This window comes from Thunnus maccoyii, chromosome 5 (genome assembly GCF_910596095.1).
Source record: "Thunnus maccoyii chromosome 5, fThuMac1.1, whole genome shotgun sequence".
NCBI lineage: Eukaryota > Metazoa > Chordata > Actinopteri > Scombriformes > Scombridae > Thunnus > Thunnus maccoyii.
In genome coordinates, this window is record NC_056537.1 from 25,266,374 (window position 1) to 25,293,396 (window position 27,023).

At 41.4% G+C, this 27,023-nt stretch overlaps 1 protein-coding gene and 1 long non-coding RNA gene across 6 annotated transcripts in view; one reads left to right on the plus strand and one right to left on the minus strand.

Moving 5' to 3' along the window:
- Positions 1 to 27,023, minus strand: part of tspan9a (tetraspanin 9a) — a 166,907-nt gene continuing 139,884 nt past the window's right edge. For all 5 annotated transcript variants that reach the window (XM_042412471.1, XM_042412470.1, XM_042412468.1 and 2 more), the window contains 6 exons: positions 21,330 to 21,521; positions 18,982 to 19,056; positions 10,950 to 11,051; positions 10,554 to 10,685; positions 9,446 to 9,529; positions 1 to 5,423 (listed from right to left, as the gene is read on the minus strand). In XM_042412471.1, coding sequence (XP_042268405.1) covers positions 5,352 to 5,423; positions 9,446 to 9,529; positions 10,554 to 10,685; positions 10,950 to 11,051; positions 18,982 to 19,056; positions 21,330 to 21,521 — 657 coding nt within the window. In that variant the 3' untranslated portion in view covers positions 1 to 5,351. The remainder of the gene's footprint in view (positions 5,424 to 9,445; positions 9,530 to 10,553; positions 10,686 to 10,949; positions 11,052 to 18,981; positions 19,057 to 21,329; positions 21,522 to 27,023) is intronic.
- On the plus strand, positions 21,476 to 26,933 carry LOC121897756. The gene is made up of 2 exons (XR_006096281.1): positions 21,476 to 21,552; positions 26,263 to 26,933. It is a non-coding gene; the product is annotated as an uncharacterized LOC121897756 (long non-coding RNA).

Here is a 27,023-nt window from a genome sequence, read left to right on the forward strand (position 1 = left end):
CACGGTTGATTCTGTTCACTTTATTTCAGTACATGTTACTCATACAAAATAATCTGTACAAAGGCTAAAATAGGTCATATTTTGCATAGAAGGAACAGTGACGTAAAACAAAAAGTCAGGATGGAATGGCACAATAAACTCCACTCACTGTCACACACGGGCCTGATAACAATTAGGTTAAAAAAAGGGATAAAGGGATCCGTACAAAAATACTCTGCTGCTCACTCCATGCTGTAGAAACACGAGACAAATTGGCGATGCTTCCCACTTTCATCATATCCCTTTTGTTCTTTAAAAAAAAAAAAAGAAAAAAAAAAGCCCTCTGCTCAACTGGCTGACTACCATTAGTTCATCTCAGCGTCTTTAGACAACAGTCCCTTAGGTTTTGTTTTGTTTTTTTTTTTAAAAAAGAGGCCATTTTAAAGGCGGCAATGCCACTCTCTTTTACTGAGTTTACCATGGGATCTGTTGTGACACCGTTCACTTTGCTCTTCATGCCAAGTCCCGTCTTTCAACCCCTTCCCAAAATAAAAATCACCATCAAACACTGTTTAAATGCTGCCTATATAATTGTCAGTGACATAAAAAGGGAATACATCAGGAGTATTGAGTCATTAAACATGAAAGGCAATGAGCGTACGGTATCTCGGGGTTTTGTGACACTCTTTCCTTTATTTAAAAAATAGTTGATTTAGAGAATAAAGAGAAGGTAGTGCACCACCTAGTATAGATATTCAGAGTGCTTTCACATGTAGCAGAAAAACTCCACAGGACAAGGCTGGCAGGTATCAGACAGTGCCACCCAGCAGAACACAACATCAAACACACCATTTCGAGAGCATACATTTCCACTGTTCAGATATTCAGCTTTAGCATGGAGGAAGGATTAGGGGGAGATTACAGAAATAATATGTCAAAGGTGGCAAAAAAAATAAATACAAATTAAAAAAAAAAAAAAACAGTTCCTATGTCTCAAAATTATTCACCGCAGACAAAACCCAATTTCTGCATGTTGCATTCTTACTGAACCATCTCTGTGGCTTACTGGGAGTGCTTCCATGGATAAGAGAGAATACTTTTTACTCTCCTTCCAAAAAAAAAAAAAAAAGCATACAGAAAAATGTGTCTTACTACAAGATGCAAATGCTTTCAAATAAAATATGAAACCCCTACTAACAAAAACACAAATTTACATCAAATTTACACTGCTCCTGTACTTTAAAAGAAAAAAGAAAAAACAGGCAGAAAAACTACCAAACATAAGTCAATGGATCCGTACATTATGTGGGTGGAAAATTAGCCAGTAAATGAGTAGATGACCTCCACAAAAGAGCACGGATCATTAGGCATTTTAAAAATGAGAAAATGTCGATGTAAATGTGATTACAAGTGGCGGAGGTAAAGTATAACAGTAAGTTGTTGTAAAATCAGCATATTTACATCCGGGGCTAGCGTACAGGGCTGATATAGTGATTTGAGCTCTGTTGTACAGTGTCATCTAATAGGTCATGCTCTAGAAATACATAACGGGCCTTACACTGGCAGTTTTAAAAGACATAGTGCAGATTATACCAGCACATCCTTATTTAATTAAACTAGATCTTAATACAGAGAAGCCGGACGACAAATGTGCAGTATGTCTTTTGTGGGCTTCACCCGATGCTACTGTATATGCCAAATTTCCCCTTCTATCAATTCTGACTTAATTGCTTTAACTGCCCGTAGCAATGTTAAGACAGAAAGGCGTTTTTTTTTTGTTGTTTTTTGTTTTTTTTGCACCATGTAGAGGAACATCGCATAGGCTAATCCTCTGAGAAACAAATGCTTAGTGGTGTCATGTTCTCACAATGAGCCTCTGTCATGAATGGAAAAAAGAAAAGACAGTAGAAACAGCCTGCGACAACAGAAACGACATTATATTGTATAAAAACGAACATTAGAACAGTGACAACCAATGTACAAAAATCACATCATTAAACAGCTTTTGTTAAAATGGCGTTCATCCCTGCATTCTAAAACATGAAGGGACATTTCCTTTGACATAACCATGAAAAGTAGGTGACAGTAGCAGAGCTGAGAGGGAGTTCACGCAGAGGAGGAGAAAATGTCAACGCAGTCAGATCAGTCGGAGGGCAAAGAGTTAGAGAGTTTTCAGGCTGCGTCTCTGAAGTGTGACGTCAGGTTCGGAAACACACACGCACACGCACGCACACACACACAGGATTTGTTTTATTTCCGCCACGCTCACATTTTCTGCAACATCTGCGCTTAAACGCTTTCCTCCGCCCAAGCAAAGACAAAGCAGCACAACAAAAATATTTATCTTGACTTTTCTTTTCGACCTCTTTGCCCGCAGTAAAAAGTTAGAATGCAGTCTGATTTACAGATCCGTTACAGCTATTTCTCCCAACCTCTACCGAGTGCAAAATATACCTCACACCTGCTTCCAGGCGTTCCAAAGAGCACAGCTGTATTTCTACGGCGTCTGTGCTGCCAGCTACTGTATGTAGTGCTGAGCGTCTGTAGAGCGAGGCAGTAAATAAGGGATGTGTAGAGAGTTTGTGGAGGCAGCCAAGCAAAGGAGATGTGACCGTTCGTGCCTGCGCTGTACATCAGCAGCTGTCATGTTCCCCCCATGGACACAAGAAGAAGAGTCGGAGCATATGGGGGCAGGCAGTGAATCACAGCCAGCAGGGTCGCTACACGTCACTGCCCAAATCTGTTGCTTCCTGATGCACAAACGCCCCCCCTTCCCCTTCCTAAAACTGTATCTCTCAGATTACGTCATTACTAAACCAATTTAAAAAACAAAAAAAAAAAACAAACGACTGAATGAAAGAATTGCTTCAGGTGATACGCTGAGGCATACAGGCTGCCACACTGAAAGAATGTCTATCTCTGGATTTTTGTTAAACTAACCGTGTCATTTGTCAGCCCATGTAGCAGCAGTGAACAGTGTCTGAGTTCCAAAGTTCCACCCAAAGCAACAAACTCTTCCCGACATCGTTTACCTTCGATAAAATTTAGAACGCAGCCACTTCTGGTCCCAGTGATTCCTCTTCTCACTTTCCAACAGCAGCAAAACAAATGATCACCTGTCCTCTCCTGTTCAAGGATGATTCCAGTTCCAGATCAAGTTACAACTTGGATCATATTGTCATTAGTTTTCATCTCTATTGGCAATACATACATACATGTCAGACTGAATAAAGGAGTGAAGAAGTCCAGGGGCCAGGTGCATAAAACTCTGTATAGATTCAAACGTATTCTTTTCGTCTGGATTTATAAAGCCGTGCATACACGTGGTTCTGTTTTAGAAATCTCAGTCATTGTGGAACTGGGCGCACGAACCTCAATTCCACTCCCACAATTAGCTCGTTTCTCGCCCCCCCATTGGACTTCGTTGAACTGATATAGGTAGCCATGATCTCACATCGCAGCATTTACTGTAGTGAGTACAATATTATTATAACTGATCATAACCAAATAAGTCTAAAGCTAAAATGATCCTTTTAAGAGTGAGCTAGCCTTTTACACCACCACTGCTCATGTACACATGCAGACAATGTGAAGCCGAGAGCTGTAATGCTGCTTGAAGTAGCACACGCTGGAGGGCATTCTCTTGAAGTTGCCACACCAGACGAAGAGTATTTTTCAGTCTTAAGGAGGCAGGCTGATGTTCAAGCCTCCTGTGGCAAATCAGTGGTAAACAGACATAAACGGACGTGTCACACAGGGCATGTTGCCATACCTATCTGTCTCCGCTTTGAGCTGCCTACACTCCCGCCAACTCCCTTCTCCGCAGCTTAAAGAAACAGAAGGCATACAAAAATAGGCAAAGTCACAAACCAGAGGTGTAACTGCCTGATGAGCGGGAATGTCAGCAGAGATATTGTGTGTACATGTGGCGCATAAAGCTCATTGGTTTCTGACATGAGGGAAGAAAATTGGGGTGAAAAAAAATAAGAAAAAAAAGGAGGCAGGGAGAGTTGACAGCCAGACGGAGAAAGAATGAGGAGGGCAGAACAAATGGATGAGATCTCAAAAATATAGAAGGGAGAAGCTCTAGCTGCCTCCACTAACACAATTGATGGCAGCAGGGAGACAACATGTCTGCTCTGTTTTTGCCCCTTGTGCCCTTGCTTCTCCGTGTTTCTATGTGCTGTTTTTTTTTTCCCTTTGTAGCTCGGACAATGTGATAAAAAAACAGCCACAAAGCTACACACAAACACACAATTCAGTCTGTATTCTCAAAGGGGGAACTTCATCACGCAGATCTCTTCACTTGACAGTCCTGGTGGAGCCCTAATAAACAGCCATTTTACACCATTTGTATTGTCTCACAGGGAATGGGAATACTGCTGGAGTGTGGCAGTACATAGTGTGTGTTGATGTGTGTGTGTGTGTGTGTGTGTGTTCACAGGCAGATGTGTGCATTATAATTTATTATTCAGAGGATAATGCAGAATTTGGTATGAAACACATCCACTGATGATTCCTCACGCGAACATGACGTTCTATCCATCACGTTCACTTTACCCCAATTTTCGTAGCAGGATGATAAAATTATGAATCGCGGATTACATTAAACACCATCCCGACATGTCTGTACCCCTCTGCAGCAATGTCACATCAAACCCAATCCCACACACACTGCATGTCTGAGAGCTCATTGCACTGATCTGTTCAACTCTTACATTCCACAGGAGCATCGTTGACATACTGTACTTACAAAAAAAAAAACAACCCCAAAACAAACAAGAAATTTGAAACAAAAATGGCAGCGACGTTTCGATGACAAAAGGTAAATCAGTGAAGTAGAAAACTAGCATGCCATGTTGGAAGTTTTTTTTTCATTTACAAGGGAAAATGGGGCAAATGGGGAAAAAAAAATCCACTAGAGGTGGAGGGAAATATCAGTTTTATATGTTCTCTTTGCCTCTGAGTGGGGTGTGTGGGCATTAGTAAAGTCTTTGTTGTCTCAGAGTCTGTCCTTCCTTCCAGCAAATTGTTAGTCCAAGCAAAAAAAAAAAAGAAAAAAAAAAAAAGACAAAAATAAAAAATGTACTCAAGAGGAGTGACAACCAATGGGATTCTCTTCTGTGCCAAAAGTAGGTGTCCCTTCTCTTCCAGTTGTGTTACTCTTTGGCAAAATGAATGGTGAGAGGAGAGAGCAGAACAGAGCGGGGACACAGCTGGAATCTGTACAGAAGGTCTGGGGACGGGGGTAAAGGATGCTCTAAAGAGGTTGTAAAGTGAGAGGGGTAAATGGGGTGGGGTCGGGGGGGTTAATCAGAGTCTTATCCCATCAGGCAGTGGGGCTCCTCTCCATCCAGCGCCTCCCCCCAAGGCTAAGCGTCGTACTTCTTCCCCGTTCTGTGGATGTGGTGGAACAGCGTCATGGAGAACGCCATGCCCAGAAGCTGCGGAGGAAAAGAGACGGAGATAGTGAATTTGTGTCCGCATGTAAAGTGTATACATGTGTGTTTATGGGTGTCTCTGTGTTGTGTGGTCTTTTTTTGATGTTGATGCCTTGGGCTGGTGTGTGTTTTGATGCACAATAAATCCTGTGGTGAGGCACGAGCACATTTTCGCTCACTCGCTTTTTTTTCTCAGATGGCCTTCAAACGCAAGCTCTGGAATTTTTGTGATGGAAAAAAAAAATCTACAGCATGCACAAGCATTAAGTCAATGAAGTAAATTGAGATGCCACTGAATCAAAGTAGCCAGCTATCTCTTTGAAGTTTCCATTACCCCTGATACTTCTACATCAAACACAGTCACAAGGCTGATCCTAAAACTATTATCTGGCGAAGTTCAGATGGCAAGAAAACTGCAAAGTACAGTATGGTGCACAGTCTTTAATAAAGAGGCAATGTGAAGTTCTTGCAAACAGACTCAACTAGGGGATTCTTACAGATTATGATTAGGTGAGGAAAGCTGCTGATTCTCTTCCTTTAGTTTCATTCAAAACCTAATTCTTAGGGCTGCTTCAGAGAAAATGCCACCTTTAAGCTGTTGTCTATCACAACACAATATGCCATGTGAGGTAAACATCCAGCTAAGAGAGAGTCTGGATCGATGAAAAAGTAGTGTGCTTCAAAACAAATCCAATTATTTACATGTGGTGGCTCATCTGCGCGGTTCTGACATGCACGGAAAGTTTTTGCCGTCTGCTTCATTCAATCTGAGCGAGACAGCATGACGGTCGCCCAATCATCTGCCTCCTATTAAGAATATATAAATACTGCTGAGATTAGTGAAACCATTGTGGACGAAGTTATACATTTACTATGGGCTTTTGCCAAAGTGTGCCATATATGCTTCCGAGTCTAAATTATTTAAGCCAGTTCTCAGAGCCTCCGGCTATTATGAAACAGATTTGTGGAACATCAGGGGCCAGATGCATAAACAATACGTACGCACAAAAAACATGCATATGCCATTTCCCGCTCATAAACTGGTATTTATAAACACAGAATATGTGGTGAGAATGTGCGCACCCCAGACATTCTGCAGACCAGGCGTACACATGTTTTTCTAAAGCGATCTGAAAGTGAAGTGATGAGATGGAGATGAAATAAGGTGAGAGATGGAATCTTTTAGTAAAACATTGTTTGTCTTGGTTGATAACGAGCTACACTGATTGAGTGATGTGTGTGATCTCTGTTTACACAGAGATTTGTAAAATGCCAATCAAAGGCACATTTATTGTTAATTTGATCATTCTTTTCATTTACATTGGAGTCCACATTTTATTTTGCTCTTAATATTCTTTTTATTTTATCCTTAGTTGTGTCACCTTGTAAAGTCGGTTTAGGTATGAGCGCTACAAACTAATCATTGATTACATTTCTGAGATATCACTGCTGACGATGGTTCACAGGTCCATGTGATGAATTAAAGAGTACCCTGAGATGCCTTTTGTTATGATTTGGCGCTATATAAATAAAATTTAATTGAATAGAATTAAATAAAATTGAATTAATGATATGGACGGTATAAAGAGCTGCACAGCCGCGCATAATGACAGCTGTTCTGCTACTGGAGAACCTTGCTGGTGTAAACCAATCTGTGAAACGACAGTTTTTCTTTCCCGTTGCTTTCATTGACAGGTTTACAGCCTGGTGGAGCAGGCGGCGAATTGATATGAAAACAGCTGGTTCAGGGTGCGTCTTCATCTATTTATGGCTAATTGTGGGAAATGATGAAATGAAATGAGGCTTGTGCACGTGCGCCCAGTTCCTCAATGACTGAGATTTATAAAACAGGAACCATGTGTACGGACAGTTTTATAAATCTGATGAAAAGTATGCGTATGCATATTTCTGTAGCCATGAATGAGCTTTCGATGATGCTCTTCACTGTAATGTCCTCCACCTTGCCTCCGAGTCTTCTGCTAATCTGACAGCTCAAGGTCTGTTCCTCTGCTCTCTCACCCCTCACCTGAATCAGAGTGTGTATGTGCACGGAGAGAGGTAGAGATCATTAAAATTAATGTCAGCCGAGGCAGTGTTGTGGGATTTAATTCGGCAAGAAGACTTTATCAGTCTCCAAACAGGGCCGATATTTGTCAATGTTCCGCATGTGCACACTGTGTGTGTGTGTGTGTGTGTGTGTGTGTGTGTGTGTGTGTGTGTTTGGAGAAGAAATGAACAGAAAGGTAAGAGATAGTGTCAGACCTAAATAAAAGAGTCGCTCCATTAAAATAAATGCATGTGAGTGTAGGAGGAATGTGTGAACTGACTTTACCTCAGTGCGGCTGTGAACTTAGACTAAAGCTCAAGCACCATCTTCCCCTAAGGACAGTATAATTGTGCAGAATCTTATAAAAGTTGCTCTGAATGAATCATGGATTGATATATTACAGACTGAAGACTTGACAGTAATATCAGGTCAGGGAGGGCAGGGAACATAAAGCAAGAAAGAATTGTGGAGAGCTACACATGTATCTCAATTTGTGCGTGATATGAACCTCATAGTAGGGGCTGCCAGGGTGAAATATAAGGATTACAAGGCCAAATGCAGCCAAGAATGTCAGGTAGGGGAAAGAAAAGATTAAATGGACAAGCAGCACAGATAGATAGCTTGTTCAAGGTTTGGAGCGGTACATAAGAAGTGTTCAAACCGAACCTCAACGGATCTCTAGGCATGTCAATATTACATACAATGTCAATAGAAAGATGCAAGAAGGATTCAATATATGGTGATTCATCCTTCTTTGTTGATGCACACATGTAAGGTGAGCATGTTTCAACTTCTGTGCTGAGAAAAAGGTAGAGACTCCTAGTGAGTTGTGAGGAGAGGTGGAAATCACAATCACAATTCAAGGATCTGTAGTCACTGACTAATATAATTTCTTTTTCCTGAAGCAAGCAATCACTTCACAGTTCACATGCACTTCAGTACATACTATATCAATAATTGAATGCATCACTGTTGGTAACGCTCGCACTGATTCTGTCTTCAGTCTTAAGTTTGTTGCCTGTTCAAGCTGTTACTGTCAGTTCTGTTCAAAACAAGGCCTCTGCAAGAACAGTGTGTGATCTAGAAGTTATTAGCTCAGCAGCTACCTGTTTGCAAGTGTTATCACATCATGATTGTTTATGTGGCTTCCGCTGTCTTTCAGTAAGCTTTCAACCAGACAGCAACATCTGTGCATCACTGCTGAGCCAAAAACGGTGCCTAAAGTCACCAGTGAGCTGAGCTAAAAGCTACTGATTCAGTCAGTGACAATGATGATTCAGTATATTCAGTTCACTTTGAAGATTCTATGTTTAAGATTTGTTTGTACATGTGCTTAATACCTGTCGTTGTGAAGTTGTCACACAGCACAGGCATACATGGTTGGTGCATATGTTTCTAGCTAGCGACAGCAAACGTCTGTACCGTATGTATACTTGCTGTCTGGAGCAAATGCAAACACTCAACCTCCAACAAAATGAAAAAAACTACTGCAAAGACAGTGAGACGCTGACTGCACAGAGGGACATAAAGCAGTGTTCGCAACAAGAAGAGAAACAGTACCGCAGGAGGAATATCTATCACCCCTCCCTACAGCGCTTTTAATCTATGACTCTATACCTGCTCCTCTATATTCAGTATCGCCGCTCTCTTATCTTCTGATGGATCCTTATATATGGCCACAGCCTGCTTGGCACAGAGCCGAGTGTCTTTGATTCTCCCAGACGAGATCAGGGTGCAGAACACAGTGGCTTCAACATTTCAAGTTGTGTGGGTGCCAAGAACGCCCACCGAGCACAGACCTCATAACTTTCTCAGTGGAAGATGGTGACATGCTTAGACTGGAGGCCACTGGATGCACTGGCTTTATTTTAAAATGTTGCCAGAAAGGCAGACACAGACGAACGCACCAAGACACAAAGAAAAAGGGAGGGAAAAAAATTGAGGAAGAAAAGAACTCTTTATCATTAAGCCTCCCTACCTGCACTACCAAAATGACCATGCCTATGGTTCCCAGCAGGTGCTTGTTGTCATCCAGCCATTCCTCCACTTTCTCGAAGCAGCCCTGAAATGGAACAAAAGCTTGTAAGGAAACCACTTTCATACCATTTTCAGTGTGGCAGAGGAACCATGTCACTTCAGTTTGATCACCTAGAAAAACTCAACCAGCCACTTTACATTTTTCCAGGATAAATGCATCTTTTGCGTTTGAAATGTTCCTTCGGATGAAAGAACTACGAGGTGAGGTGTTAAAACAAGTGAATTACCCATGAGTGACGACTTTTATATCCAGACTTGTGGGACATATGGGCAGACGTGTGCATTAACACTGCAGGTACATAATCCAGAGCTTCTAAATGTATTCGCACCTGGGTTCATTCAGAGGTTGCTCACTAGCAGAGCCGTGGGGGTAAATGACCTAGCGTTGGTTTCAGCTGCAAAGTAATGCCCCTTCCCGAGTGCGGGTGCTGAGGCAGCATGTAAGACTTAACTGTGTAGTGTGTGGCCGCTGTCTCTTCTGGGCAGGATTACACACAAGCTTTTAGAGCTGCGCCTTCCCAATGGGCCGACTCAATGTCTGCCTATTCTCATTTTGGCAATTATATTACAGCTTTTAATCCTACTTTGGACCAAAGAAACCACATGCCAGACCAATAACAGATTAGACTTGTAATGGGGGGAGATTGGTGAACACTGTGCTGCAAGGTTTTTGAGAAAAAGGAGCTGTTGTCTCATGCATAATGGAAAAAAGAGTCAGCGTGATCAGAATTAAGCAATGAGTAAAACTACTTTAAGTCCTCTGTATACATACAGTGAGTTGTAAAATGAACTAGTGAACAGATGGACTGGAGATTAAAATTGTATAAGATTTATGATTTTTATGTCCCCCGTGAATCATATCAGTCATGGTGTCTTAAATCAACATAGTAATTATTTAAAGCCACGTATACAAACACAACTTCACACATAAATTGAAAAGAAGGACAAGGCTGTATGGATCTGGTTGATACCACTAGCGTCCTATCATCATACTGTGTGTACAACTAAAAAACATGTTTGCATTCACGTCACAGTCAGTGTCAACTCACCCTGTTCCAGAACATGTTGGTGGTGTTACGCCCACAGTCCTGGTAATGCTCCTGGCAGCAGCGGTCAGGAACAACCTTCTCCTTGAGGGCCTCGTGCCAATCAGTGTACGCTATCACACCGCAGCACTTCCACTGTACATGCCCAAACACACACACACATACATCAGATTGGTTAATGCTTCCTGTCAGTCCAGGGAGACCTCATACTAACTTTAATGTAAGTATTATAATTAGTCCCTTGCTTTGGAGGGCTACAGTAATGGAGTGAAACGTACTTTAACATCCAGCTTTGACATTTAATATTGCATTAATTCTACAGCTACAAGCCAGCAAACACATTAACTGGAATATTTCAGTAGAACTTTGCTTTTACGTATCATGTTCGGTGTTGCCTACCTCAGCCTGGATGATGTTCCAGGCGTTTCTCAGACCTAGGTTGTTTTCTGAGTTGTAGAGAGCCAGCCCATCCTTCAGATCCTGCTTAGCATTATCACTCACCTGGGGATGAAAAGACAACAACAGCCACAGTTATAGAGCTTGATATTGCATTTAATGTGAATTGCATTATAGGATTAATTGTAGTCTTTATATTGAAGCAGGCAGCCTAGGCTTGAGTGTTTGTAAGAGACACTAATTCTGCTCTTTTAAATCTGTAAATGTCATTCTCACACAGACACAGATGATAATGGTGGTGTCTTTGGTGTGTAGTGAAGTGCTTTTCAGTGTTTTTAGAGGATTAATCATGTATTCCTTCATGAACTGACTAATCATGATGAAAACTATACACAGACAGCTAATACTACTAAACAGTGACTTACACAGCTCAGTAACAGGTAACCTTTTTTTCCTGCTCTAGTACTATGGTGGACTTTTGCATGATGATAGCAGATCTGACACTTCATGTGCCACTTCACTCTACACACACAGCTTCAACATGCCCTTTCATAAAGCCAGCAAATCGTTTTCCTCTTGACTGAACCCCAACGTTGTGCTCAGGGTTGTGCCATGTCTGATGGAGATTAATATCTCAATGGATGTGTTAATGAGATACAAAATCAGGGCTTTAGTTCTCCTGCAGTTCACTTTGCCCGTGGGGATCTGCTAACTGCCAGGACAGATTGAGAGGCGCCTCAGATATGGGGTAATTATTGGTGGAAAAATTACATGTACTGCCAGAGCTATGCTGTACTTCATCTACACAGGCTACTACTACAGCTTACTGCATCTACTACATCTTCACAGGCACTTATAGCACAACACAAGGAACGCAACTTGCTTTAACAGTTAAAGCTTAGGGCCTAAGATTGTGCCTGGGAAAAAAATAAATAAAATCTGCAGACTATGAGAAGCAGCGTTACATTTGTCATTGCCTGACACCACAAGGTGCTTTCATACTCTCCAATTTCTTTATTCAGAGACTTCTGTTCTGCTCTGTAAAGCCCTCAGTAAAAAAAAAAAAATAACAGAAGCAGGAAAATTGAAGCAGGCCACTAGATAATGTCAGCCTGCTTTTACAAGAGAAATACAAATTTAATGTCACTTGACTAATTGCCTGTGTAGCTCAGCAAAAATCTGTATTCTGTATACTGTACTGTATCTACTGTAGGGGACAAATCAAGCTTTTCTTTGATCATACAGAAAACTAGATTAAGCTTTAAATTAAGTGGTTCAGCAATTTATTGGTGGGAAGAAAAAGCCTCAAACCCTTGTTTTCTGAGCTGCAAGGCATAAGGAAACTATTTGCTGAATTAAACATAAAAGTCAAACTGATTTTTACTGGGTAATTAAAGTTTCCCTAGTAATAAAGTGCTTTAGTAATCATTAATCTTGCAAAACCCATTTAAAACCTCCTCTAAAACCTTTGAAATAAGATTAGTATCATTTCAAATCACATTCTTCTTTCTCATTCTGTAACTTTGCTGACGCAGAGGAGCATATCTGTGTGTTGCACCTCAGGCTGCAGGCCCCACCATATCTGTCCTTGTGCAGGAAAATGAGATGAAGAGCAGTATCATCAATCTCTGCCTCTTACTTTGTTTCTATCCTCCATCTTCTCCTCTCCATCTAGGCTATATGTGATGCTGCTCGCTCATTACTGACTCCTTGCAGTAACTCAGTCACTAAAGAGCAGGGGGCCCCCTACTACAATAAAAAATCATCTTCTGATTCTCCAAATAAGTCTCTGCACATCTTCTATTTCATGTGTGGAAGTCTTTGTTACAGCCTGAAATTAAACTTAATGATCCAGATTTACCGCTAACGAGAGGCAGACAAATGACTGCAGAACAAACAGGAATTTGATCATGCAACACTCTGACCCATTTTCTCCATGCAAAAGGAACAGATACAAACACATCGTTGTTGCATTAGCCTATTTTTTTTCTGATGAGGAAAACTAACGTCTTGACTGAAGCTCGTGTTGCTAGTAGTGGAAATGGTTCACAAACGCCTTACTTCAGCAACATCTAACTCCTGGTAAGTTTTCTCTGAAAGTTGCCACAGAGCATCAATGCAATATCTTCTGTGGCATATTGACAAAGCCCTGAGACACAGCTCATACTTCTCATTAAATAAATAAACTGGTGCTTTCCTCTGGGCTGACCAAGTCCACGTTCAGCAAAACAGGGCAGCACATTCATCACAGAAGTCTACAGGGTTCAGCTCGGCTACCCGGGAGAACACACAAGAATCACAAAAAGGAAGAAAAGGGAGAGATCAGAGGAAACAGTGCAGATATACATGTTGACAGGGCAGAGGAAGGCGTGGGCTTTCTATCCAAATTGGTGTTTGTTTTCTGTCACTGCACACCAGCACAGAACAGAGAGTGGGTGGTGGATTGTCTGATAAACACCTGTCACTAAGACACTGTAATAATACAGTAAACCCAGTCAGTACTGAAATTACCAAATGCGTACCAAAGGTATTGAAGTTCTTTTCTGTTTGTTTTATGCTTTGAACAATCCCTTTTTCAACTTTACCAAAGTCTCCCATGCACATGTGTTTGCTTTCATGTGATTCTAGCACAAAGTGCTAAATTCAAGCAACATCAACATCCCTACTGTCAGAATTGGGCTCCAGATCTGGTGACATGTAAACACCTGAGGGACCAGGTACACTGGGACCTGTCAGTGAGCTGACACAGAGCCATGCTGCTAACTCATTAGCAGGCTACATAACCATGACTGAGCTGACTGCTCCAATTTTCAAAAATGTGAAAATTCTGATCTTTTTGTCAGTTATTTCATGTTGAATATGCATCAAAAATTCCAATCTTCCTGTTCAGACAGTAAAGGTCACATTCTGCCCTGGAAGGACAAGTAAGAAATATGTGAGTTTTATCTAAGACTTGATTCCCTTGTATTTATTCTGCCTCTTCTCATTAGTTTTGCCTCTGAGGACAACTAGCTAACAACTGCTGTCTCAGATGGCAGTTTGGTGAATGCTGTGAAGCATTTAGAATTTTTCACACAGCACAAGAAATGATTGCTTATTTACAGTAGGTGGTGTGATGGGTGCATCGAAGAGCAATTAGTGTATTGTGTGAATTTTATTCACTTATTCGACTCCTGTTTATCACTTCGAGCAATTGCAATCTTCAAATGATGTTACTGTGTTGAATTCCAACGTCTCTGTAGTGAAATTTCACACACACAAAACCCTCTCAACAGAATATGAAGGTGATGCATTCAGTATATTACCACTATGAAAAAGAAGCCAACTACATAAAAAAACCAGCTCATATGTGAAATAAAAAAAGTATAAAGATATAGCCAGATACAATTTTTTAGTACTCTGCCACCTTCTGTGCACACTGACGCAGGAACCTATGTAGAACTGAAGGATAACTGAGGCTTTGGTCAAAGAAAAAAAGTGAAGAACAGTCAGTTCTCACTGAAAAATGTCTTAAATTAAACATGTATTCCTTTATTTAGAGATTGACCTTCCCAGACTACCAGGGCAGATTCTTGACACATACTGTGCTATGGCTACAATGAACGATTATTTTCATGATCTATTAATCTGCAGATTATTTTCTTGATAAATTGTTAGTCTATTAAATATCAGATAATAGTGAAAAATGTCCATTAAATCTCCCACAAACCAAGGTGATGTCTTAAAATGTCTTGTTTTGTCCAAACAAAAGTCAAAAACACGAAGATTTTCCGTGTACGATTATATAAAAGCATGTTTGCTTAAAAATGAAAATGAAAATTTATATTCAATTATCAAAATAGTTGCTGACTAATTTTCTGTCAATAGACTTATCATTGTAGCTCTATACTGTACACATAATAACATATACATTCTAACTATATATATATATATATAAAGCCCAGTGCATACCCGTGATGGTTCATGTGAGATCATATGGAAATCACAAGTTTTTGGAAGTGATTCTATTAAAGTCTGTGGCTTATTTTCACCACAGCACCATATTTGAATTTTAAATATGAATATGGTTATATTCAGTAAAGTTTGACACAGTATTGTCCTCATGAATATGATATGAATTAAAGTGCATTACTTTTCATAACTATAACCTGGAATTTTCCATTAAAGCAGACTCCACAATAATCCTGATGGTAAAACTATGGCTCTAGGGCTCTATTTTTGCATCTGTGCACAGCGAACTGGCAGGGTAACATCAAGGCAGTATTGGATACTAGCCGTTGTGGATGACATCATTACAGCGACATTGAAACTTTGTTTCTCTGTGTGATCACACTTCCGCTGGTTGAAAAATGTAGAATTGACATGGAAAGATGAGCAAAGCATGAATAAAAAGGTTTGTGTGATTTATAGAGAGGTTTATATGGGTTTGCCTTCACCAAATAAAGAACTGAAAATATGATTGAATACAAGTTTGCCGACCTTTGGACCTGCTCAGAATAAGTGGGCAGCAGACTGCGTAAGATAACCTCAGTGCACCCCAGGAAAATGCCAGTTCGCTGGCGTGGACCTGTGCTCCTCCCCATTATAAATCCCTAATACTATGAGATTTTAAAATAGAGGATAAATGAATAAAGAGACCATCTTTCTTTGCAGGACTACTCAAATTTCTATTCCCTTTTCTACTCTGCTCATTTTACCCCTCTCATCTTCAATCTTTAAAAATGACTCATTCTGTGAAGTCTTAAACAACTACACAATCCAGAACAAATTGCCACTTGTCTTACTGTTTCTTCAAATGAAAGTAAGCAAGCCTTTTTTTTTTTCTTTGTCATGCTTTGTCAGATCTCGGAGGCACTGTTGGCTTCTCTCCAGTCAACTGCAACAGTATGCAGAGTGTTTCTTCACAACCAAATACTAGAAGTTATATCCTGCCGTCAGAACAGTCAGTCACACCCCATCTTCCATCATTAGTTGTACACTCTTCAAGGATAAACTCCCGTTACCACACTTAATCTTCCTTTTTTCACATCAGATTTGTTACATTCACTCTCTACTATACCTCTTTTAGAATGTTAAGTACTTTTATACTCTTACAAGCTCATTTTTCACATGTTTACTGTCAGGGCACGTTGGCTCTAATCATCAAATCCTTTGATTCCTTGGACCCTAAGAACTGTGGCTAACAATATTATGCTGTTGCTCTCATTGCATAGTCTGGACAAGAGCGTGAGCTAACTGCCCTGAAAGTATAATAAATGATGTAGAGAGAAACAGCATCGGAGCCAGAGGTCCCCAACAGCACATCATTAAACGGGATACTTAATTCCCTCAGTTGCTCTACAAGCGTGTGCTGGGTAGCCTGAGGCCAGGGCACTCGACAGTGCATGGGGGAGACCCCCGCTACTACTCTGTAATTGGCCCCAAAAAATAAAGTAAAGTCAGGAATTGAACATATTTCTGCCTATACACAAATGGCACATGGCTGTATTTGTCTGCTGCTTTGTTGGGTTGTTAGTTAGCTAGCCTTAAGTACTTTCCGAACCAGTGTTTTATTGGACTAACCTTCTTGACATCCTTGTTTCACAGTGACACCTCACCTCACTTTTGCCACATATGTCCCCTTTTAATCCATCCTTTACACTATTTTTATGTTTTATGTCTTCTCCCTCACTTCAACTTACCACCCCAACGCATTCCTCCTCCTTTCCTTTCATGCCTTAAATATCTCACCTCCCTTTCCCTTTCTCCACCTTCTTTCCCTCCATACCTTCCTCCCTCCTGAGTTTTCTTTGTTTCCCTTCCTCCCTACATTCCCATGTACATGCTCTGGTGCTTCCTCTTCTCTGCTTGCCAGGTTCTGCTTCCTCGTTCTGAGCTAATAAACCTTCACCGCTGTTCGGCTCTGTGTGTTGGGTCGACGGAGGCACAATGAGGTCACAGCGTTAAAGACGGATGACTGTAATCTGGTTTGTGGCCCAGCCATCTGCTGTAGTCAGCTGGTTGCTAACTGCAGGGCCAACCTTTATTATACTACGGCCTGTACATGGCATTTAATCAGTGCTTAACTCCACTGGGCTGTGGAGGGAAAGGAGTACCTTTACACAAGCCATACCTGGAGGCAAGACTACTGGGGTGAGGAAGAGAGAGAAATTCTCCATTAAGGAGAAAGAAGAGTACGTCTTAAGCTGGATTTAGCGGGTGGAAAGGCAAAAATGGGTGCAAGACAGGCTAACTAAATGAAAGCAGTGAAAAAAATGTGTTCCTTCAGCAAAACTATATGTTCCCCTCTTCCACACATCTCTTCAACAGCTTGTCACCCGGAAGGATCACAGTTTGCAGAGGCGTCACTCATGACTTAAAGATGACCTATTTGAAAGACTAAAATATCTGTTTTGCAGGCCTCTGTCGATACACGTTTAAAAGCTGCCAACTACTGTATGTCTTCCAGACTTGTTAATAAATGCCTTGTGATTAGAAGATCAAATAGGAGAAGTGAATTAGTGATTCCTCTGATCACAGCCTGTAGCAGAGTATGAGGAGAGCCTCACACAGCATACTAGATCTGACTGGAGAGAGGCAAGCTGAGAGAAGAAGAAAAAAAAAAAGAGAGCAATATCTGAAGTTCTTGTGTAATGGACACCGATTGTCCTTCAACTAATCTTGACATTCTTTGACATATAATGCCATCTCAGTAATAGCACCAGATAATTTCCTAAAATTTGCAGGACATCTTATTTGGAGGCGGTCTGAAAATGCCATCTCCAATAACACATAATTTGCTGTAATAGCCTTGCTTTCCAATGACATCTGAAGACCAATAAAGAAAAATTTATTTGGTAGCGATCAGCATTATCGTGGTTTCACATCCCATTAGGTCTAAGCCAGGATAAACACACTGTAATTCTGCAAGATAGGGGAAACATAAAATTTGATTGCCATTTACTGGAACTGGTGTGAATGAGACGTAAATCCTATCCCTGACTAACGTAGACTCATTTCATTTTATATACAAGAAACTCTCAACCCTACATGGGCTATCTCCTGACTTCACAGGTGATAGTAAGGTGCTGCCGTGAATTCAAGAGGCACTCTATTTAAATTCCACTGGAGGGATCAAGGTTTGGAAGAATTTTTTTTTTTTTTTTTTCAAAGTTGAGCCGGTAATATTTTGGAGATAAGGCAACAGACATATTTACTCCTGACAGGGTGTGCCTTGGAGACCTGATCCAAATCTGAGAGTGGATTGGTTGCTAAATGAATTCCTTTATCTGCCTGAGAGACTAAGTTTGAGCAATAACCTCAGAACAAAAAGGGAGAATTAACCGACAGCCCCTGGGGCCTGCAACATAGAGACTTTGAATATATAAATAGATGGATCTATCAATGATGTGTCCTTGAAAACAGATTGCTTGTCCTGCGCAAGACATTTGTCGACTTCAGGCTGAAATATTTGTGGAGTGATTTGATTGAACACGGAGAATGATGTAGTCTGCTCATGGATAGCAATAATCTCCAGAGCTTTACATATCGGCATCTGTTGTCACCACACACACACACACACCTGACTTGAGTCCAAGCAGGGGTCATGGGAAATGTGCTTGGGACCAATTACAGGGAGCCAACTGGTAGGGATTGGCCTGCATTTTGGGGCCTAACCTTTGACTGCTGGGTTAATGGCAGAATGAAGACATTCAACCTCCAGCATGAGAAACGAGCAAATATAAGAGAGGAAACCCGGACACCCGGAAGCAGCTGGAACACGGATATGTTTATCACACTCACACTTTTTATTGCTTTGTGCATTTGTGTGAAGTCCTGTGTTTGTGTGTGTGTGTGTACAAGCTTATAGACATGAACTGTTCAAGACTTCAAACTGCAATGAATGCCTCACTGCCTTGGCAAAATGAGTTCATACTATGGATTTGCTGTGGCTAAGAGCTAGACTGCATAAAGAAAATATTAGTGAGTTAACAGGAACAATAACAGATGTAAGGTTTAACGCTCAGACACAACATCGAAAACAAAATTAACTTACCTTATCTGAGTACACAAAGAACAGGATGAGTAATATGAGCTCTGCCAGGAGAATTATCAGCAGGACAATGAAGAACTGTCAGAGAAAAGGAGAGAGAGTATTGTTTTAACAATTGCTTTGGCAGTATTGTAAATCTACCTTGTCAAGCCAATGAAAACATGTCGAATATAAATTTTGAGAAACACTTTCTCATTCGCGGGAATGGGAAAGTGTGTCCAAATGTTTGACTGGTCTGTAGATGACAGTGTTCGTGCACCTCATTATAAACTCTGCATCTGAGATTTGTAATGCATTTGATTCCTTCTGTACTATACATGGAAAGCAACATAATCAGTCAATTTAGGTTAAGGCTACAGTTACTGATTTCAGTCTGTGAGTGGAATATAGAGCAACCCAGATTCTTCAAAAATAAAATATAGCAACACACACGAAAAAACACTCAAATGAGATAAGGAAAGGCAGAAAAAGGGAGATGAAGGAAGAGTGGGGGAGTGACAGAGGGAGGAAAATAGGAGAATCTAAGTGCCGGAGGGTTCGTGAACGTGTGAGAAGGAGGAAAAAAGGGTTTTAAGACCTCCTAAGATTAATTTATAACACAGCCTCGTATCTCATCTACTATTCTCTTCTCCCTACTTGACTCCGCTTCAGCTCAATATTTACCAAGCTCTTCAGCACAGCATGGGAAGAGGCACGCAAACCTAGATTTTTAGAAAACACCATTAATAACAAACTCATTTGGGAGGAAGGGGTAGGCTATTATTTGTGTCGAGGCCCAAATGAAATAGTTAACGACAGTTTGCTGTTGGTGGGATGTCTGAGTTGCCAGTTTAGTGTATCATTGTTGTGCATTCACAGCTGGTTTCTCACAGTTGGTTTTTCCTGGTGTTAAAAGTTAAAGGAACAGCTTCTGGTGGTGCTCTGTTGGCACTGAAAATATGAAAATATGTGTGTGCGCAGTCACATGCATGCGCTGCTTTGTGGGCATATGTTCTCATTTGCTAGCAATTCACACTTTCAAGGTTTCGAGGCTTGCCGTTTCAGTTGGATATTTTATTTATTTCCCACTTTGTTTTTTTTTTTTCCTTTTATTTTCTCAGTGAAGAATTTTTGGCAAAGACAAAAACAAACTGAAAATTCACTGCAAAGGATTAATCCTTTGCAGAGAGTTGTCCACAGAGTAACTTCAGAGATAATATGTCAAGGTAGACGCTCAGGTCTGTTTGCTCCAGGAAATCTAAACCCACTCTGATGTTTTCAGATCTTGCATTCCCCCCACCCCCCCCCCCTCCGGTGTGTTGGGTTTGATAGACAGGCTAAGAAAAAAAAGCAACAATAGCAACTAACAGACACCCCTGCTCAAAACAGAATTATTGCGGCTGATATAAAAAAAATGCTGCCATACACAGATGTGGCAAGTGACTTAATGAGAAACATCAGAACTTTTACATTTTCCATTAAGTCTCTCTTTTTTTTTCTCATTTCAGTCTTCTTTCTCGCCCCCTGCTCTCTGCTCTCTCCCTCTCTCTGCTTCACAGTTGTTAGGCAGGTGAAGGAAGCCATGTCCAACACTGAGGATTTGGTGGGGCTTTTGACTGATGCAAGAGCTTCAAGGGATTGAACTGTTTGTGATGTTAAGTACCCAAAGCCCCAACTCCAGTTCTCGTTTAAAGTTTCTATACATGAAAGTTTTTTCTTTCTTTTTTTTGCAGCAGATCCATGCAACCTCATTCCATTGGGCGAACTTTTGTAATTAACTTGTGCTTAAGATAAAACACTTGTACAGCTTTGGGCAAACAGTGCAATGTCAAGACAGAGTATTCTTTGTAATGAATAATAGAATATTCTCAATTATTGAGCACAAAATTATCTAGTGCCTTTAGTGTGCTAATTCAACCACGTTGGTGACACAAAAGGCCTCCTGACTGACAGCGCTTTCACTGGGCTGTGACCAAAGCCATGGAAGTGACATGAATGCGTTGGTGTTAATTTGCAGAAAGGGAGAATCCCACTGCTCAGCTCTAATTTTCCTTTGAGAGCCCCTGAGGTTTGATACAATGCAGACTGAACTCCTCCTGTCAGTCTACGTCTGCTGTGATTCCACTTGGAAGAAAAATACAAATATGCTGCAGCGTTCTCGCTGGCCTGTGACCAGTGTGTGTAGGTGTATAGACATATATGTCAGAGGGTGTCTCCACAAGACATTTCTGTCAATATTTGCATGAGTTCTACAGGGAAATGTGAAAAAAAAGGAGGAGAGACTGTGTAAGAGGGAACGTGCAGTGTGTGCATTTATGTCTGGACAGTCGTCTGTGTGTGTGGACACTGTGAAGGTATGTAGATAAACTCACGCTCAGAAGCAGGCACTTGTTCTCCTTGATGGCACCCAGGCAACCGAGAAAGCCTGTTACCATGACGATGGCGCCGATGGCGATGACCATGTTGGCAGCCGACAGTGAGGGGGATGAGGGCGAGAAGGTGGCGAAGCTGCCCTGCGACACAGAGAGCCAGATGCCAACGCCGAGCAGCCCGCAGCCACATAACTGCAAGGAGAAAGATAAGACAGACGACAAGGTGAGACAAAAAACAAGAGGTAAGTCGCTCTCTTCAGGGTTAGCTACAGAAATTATTAACAGCCAAGTTCATTTTTAGCTCTCCCCAGGCTGATTTTTGCTCACAATGACAGACCTTCGGAACAATATAGTAATCTCCAGAGTAAGGTTAGCTCTAAATGAACACAAGTCCCAGCTCAAAAAGCCCAATGCAACAGGCTTAATTTTCCTGGCTGTCCAGGGAATTGCCCACGCAGTCATCCAACAGCAAATACTGCTCAAAAAACAAGGGGTTTTACACCAATTACAACTATGATAAGCCAATAACTGCTCTGCAAGAGATTAGAGCAAAAATTGGACTTGGGCCGTGCTGGTTTTGCACATTTGAGCTGATTACATTAAATCCAGAACAAACAGAGATGTAATTACTGCCAACCCCCTAAAAAATGAAAACTTCTAAGCTTTACAAAATCCCCTGCAGTGGACTTGAACTTCACCTAGAGGGAGCAATTCCCTAATCTCACTCTGTCACCTTGCCAGCCCCCCCGCTGATGTGTGTATGGCCTGCAATGTGAGTCCATTAATGCAAGAAAGTGTTTATGGAAGGCTTTGATTGGCGGAAAGGAGCACCCTGCCTGCTGATGTGTTGGTCCATCTATCAGAGATAAGAACCATACAACATGCCCACCACACAATGAAATATAGGCTAGGATATAAAGTGGTGACATTTTTGCCTGCACCTAATGGAATAAAATACCCAGGGCAATCTTACCATGGATAAAAAAAAATTCCAAATGATATAAAATATGGAAAGGCTCCATGGTAAATCATTGCACTGCCACCTTTTCTTTCCCTTTATTCACAGAGCTCCCTTCTTCCTTTCTCATCTTCGCACCGCTGCTCCAGAACGCTTAAATGCCTGTCAGCAATATGTACAAGAAACCTGCTGTGCATGCAAACACACACTGAGCCACACACAAAAAGTATACAGTATACAAACACACCATCATCATCAGATAGGCATTGTGGCTAAATCTCAACCGTGTTCTCTTTCGGAATAAAATAGAGAATAATAAAGAATCCACCACACACTGCGCTAATTTTCTTGAGCTGACAAAATTAAACTGACAAACAGCACAGCTGATAATATACCTGGAAATGTGCTGCAGCACTTAAAGAATAAAGACGTGTAGCTTTAGTCTGACAAAGGCAAACAAAGTGACTTAAAGCACATAACAAGCCTGCTGAGTGGCTCTCAGCGATGTTAGGTGATGATGTGAAAGAGTAACATGGGGGTTTCAGATGGAGGCTTCATGAGGTGATGAGAGAAGCCTCGGGTCTAATGAGTCCTATAGGATCTGTAGATACATAAACCGACCAAGCAACACCCTCTCAAGTGTTAGAGATGTGCAGTTTCACTCTCATTAACCCGTGACCTTTCAGCAGTGAGGTTTGACTTTGTGTGGGTTGACCTCCCTGGATGAGCATGCTTCAGTACAGGAAAATGAGTGATAGAAGAGCTTTCCTGAGAACTAAGAAACGACTAGATGCAATTAAAAGTGAGGACACAGAGAGAAAGAATCAGGACTGCTGTATGTGAATGACTCAGAGTAGATAAAAGCTCCGTTTGAGAGTGCTCAAATTCCTGCACTGATTGAATGCGCTGCCCAGGGTGTGATTTTGTGAAAGATTGTAGCCAGTGCTCTAATGAACAAAGTCTGAGCGCTACTGTCAGGGTCGATGGTGAGGGGGGTTGTGAACAGAGCCCGTCTATCAGACCCTGAGAGAAGGACACTTGTTTAGTCACACGTGGATGACAATAAAGTCGAACTGGATGTGAATGAATGGTCTGAGTAAGACCCCTCCTGAGACAGACAGAGAGAGGGGTGCAGTGGACTTTCAGATTTTCAATCACCCAACATCTAAATAATTCAGAGGTAGCTGAATTCGCTGGGAGGCACCTGCTGGCCCTTTATGCTTCCCTGATTAAAAACAGGAGAATGAAAACGTCAATTGAATATGCTGGTAAAGGTCATGTCCCTATGCAGAGCAGCTAATATATGGAATCACAGCTGACACTCTTCAGGAGGCTAGATTATATAGAGCGTAAGTAAGGGTTCGAGATAGCAAAGGAGGAATAGTAAATTTAAGAGGCCACCTAGATAGAGTGGATTTACGGTCCGGTGAGGAGAGCACCAGGAGGTTTAAGAGTCCAGGTGGGGAGGGATACAGTGCCTTCACTTAATTGTGTTTAATGCCCAGTGAAGGGAGCTCGGCCAAGTGTGTCGCTCTTTTAAGTGACTGTGAAACCACCCAGCCCCCCTGCTCAGTCTGTCTTATCTGTCTTTTAGAGCCTACCAGGAGTCTAATCTCTGTCCTGCTTCTACTACTACTACTACTAATACTACTACTACATGCTGTCAACAGACCTCTGAGAAGATGCCACAGGATATACCTACAGTATAAGCCCCAATCCCCTTTGATTATCTGACCTTAGCGTGTATGACCGAGGTTGACCCCGTGCCTCGACGCTGAGCTCCTTATCCTCTTTTAATTGTGGGATGTTTTGATATCCCATTTGTAGGTAAGGATCAAGGAATGGCCAAATACTGAAGAAGCTTGTAAAGAGTCATGGAGAAGACTTAGTATTAAGGAAGTGCTGCAGTGTCATTGTTATCTGAGTGTAGATGCAGCAGGGATATGATTAACATTTGGGCTGGATGAATAAATTGCCCCATTACCATATTTTCAAGGGATGTGGAAATACAAAAACAACAGTTCACGCAATAACGTTCCAATGTGTTTGCGATCTGGGTGACGTGATGCAAGTCAACACGCTGACTGATGCAATGACTTTTCCGATCTAAAACCAGCGTTCACACTTCTTATCACACACTTATCATCTGCCAATCATTGAATAAGAATGTCCCACAGTACTACCAACCTTACCATTGTTTACGTAAGATTGTTTGCTGGTTGGTGCGGCCCCCCATCTGCCAGCTTATCTATGGAACTTGACACAGTGTGACTCTACACCAATTATCTGTGCAGATAGAAACAACCAGCACAGGTGCTCGGGGCAATTACTCTACTTTCACTGTCCCTTCACTCCATGTGTGCAGCTTTACAGGCCACGGACCCATCATTAAGTAGCTGAGGATGATGGGTGACAGCTTGCCGGGTCCACAACTAGTTCAGTTTTAACAAGCTTCAACACAGTGTTGACTCTTTTTGGTACTCTAGGTTTTCAAATATGTATTTCTGCTTTAATTACAGTGAAACACTGTCAAAACAACTTGGCTGCTTTGTCTTGTTGATGTTCTATTTTGTCTTGTTGATATTCCCATGCATACATGCGGCGCAGACATGCCTCCTTCCTATCTATCACTTTGAAGGTTTCAGTCATATTTGAGGCTGATAGGAACATATCTTCCAGCCATGATAATGAAAAATTCTTAGCAGTCTGGAATACAAAACCGGCTGCTCTTAATGCTGAATTGAGTTCAAAAAGTTAAGAGCACTTCTAGCAGGAGGGACGTTACGCTGGGTGCATGTAATTATGCTTGATACAAGGTCTTTTTTTTTCTTTTTTAATCGATGAAAAAGACTTAGAGCACACTGAGAGAATATGTGACCTTTTCATACATGTTAGGCAATATTTTGTGAGCACCTCTGTGGCAAGTCAGAATGTAGTCCAATGTTTAAATGTCATTTGTGAGAGAGGTGACAAAAGGAGCGGTGTAGAGGATAACATTCACTTTTTGGTGGTGGAAATTGGAGGACATGAGATGTGACTCTATCTAGCTGGATGAATGGGGCCCTGCTGTTTGGGCCCTGTAACAAGCTCAGGGTGAAAATAATTGCAATAACACTGTGCGAAGAAACTGTGAGCCAACTTTCCAAACAGGAAGGTGAGGTGAAGGGGGTCAACCATAAGGTGTGTGAAGCAGGGATAGAAGGTATTAAAGCCAGAAAGATTGGATGGACACGTGAGATGTGTATAAGAGAAAGAGATATTGAGCTTTGAGGGAGAGAAGAAGAAGAAAATAGAGGCTGACCCTTCATCCGAGCGGCTGGCTCGGAGAATTATCAGTTGCCGCAGTAACTGGCTCGGTGACACAGAGCCACCCAAGACAGGACCCCACTTCAATCTCCCAGAGAAGAAGGGGGTCTGAGGGTTGGATGGGTGCTGTGTGTGTGTGTGTGTGTGGAAGTTGGAGGACATTGACCTTTTCACACTCTGAGCTCTCAGAGAGGTCACCATGGGAGCACGTCCTGTCGTAAAGAATGACAGCTTTTGTCAAATTACTGCTGTCCTCTGTGGCTGCTCTCATCAAAAGGGCTGAATGCCCCTGTGAAAGAGTTTATGAAGTTTTGAGTGATATGTGTGCGTGTGTGGCTGTGAGTGTGTGTTGAAGCCGCTTACTTCGGTTTATTAAAATCTTTACAGCAAAGAGCCACAAGTAAATAACTGGTCATTGAAGAAGCCGTCATTTGCACAGAAATAATAATCTTCTATAAACATCGGCTGTGCCGTACTGAAAACGAACCTTGTAATTAGCAAGCACTTCTACCATTACAGCAAAATGAAGCATAAAATTGGGGAAAATGCCAACCTGACTGCACTGCTTGGGGACAGAGCCATTTTATCACTTTACAATCCCTTCTGCCCTTTAGTGCAACTCCATCTTTCTTTTTATTGAAAAAAATTTTTTTTTTCCCTTTCTTGCAGCACACAACATCATCTGCTTTAGCCGGCATTGATTTTGTGCTGAAATGAAGACAGAGGATATTCACTTCAGAAAACAGAAGATTTTTCATTTCTCACCATGTGATCCTACAAGCCTGTGATTCATGTTACCATATAAGCACTAATGGCCTGCCAACTGTGAAAGAAACTGACAAACATAATAAAGCTATTGTAAACATCAAAAAGGAGAGAAAAGGCCCAAAAGTAAAGACGGGTTATTTGTATTTGCTTCCCAGCAAAGGAAAAAGTCTTCTTTGAGACATGCTATGAAAGAAAAGGAGTCATCTTATGAATAGACTCCAGAGAGTGTTTGTGTGTTCCTGTCAGAAAAGGTTATTTTTTTAAGGTTTCTTCCTGATAAATCACTACTTTTGCTGCACTTATCCTCCGTGGTGACCATACTCGAGCAAAGAAAAACTCAGGCGAAAAGAATAGTATATTATTTTTCACATTATCACTCTTGATTTATTTTGACTCACCTTGTCCTTCTTGTCAAGCCTAAAGATGCCTTGTTCTTTTCAGTTTATCATTACTAGCTAAGAGGTTGCTCAAAAAGCAAAAAGAAGTAAGGTCATTCTGATTAAGGCTAAGCCTCACTCCACAGCAGCTGTATCACACCAAACACAATGCATTAAAGCAATTTTACAACTGTACTTTGACTTTTGACACTTGCTATTAACAGTTCTTTGCTGGATCAAAGTGCACTAAACAACACTACAATGAATAAAACATCTTCATTTCAA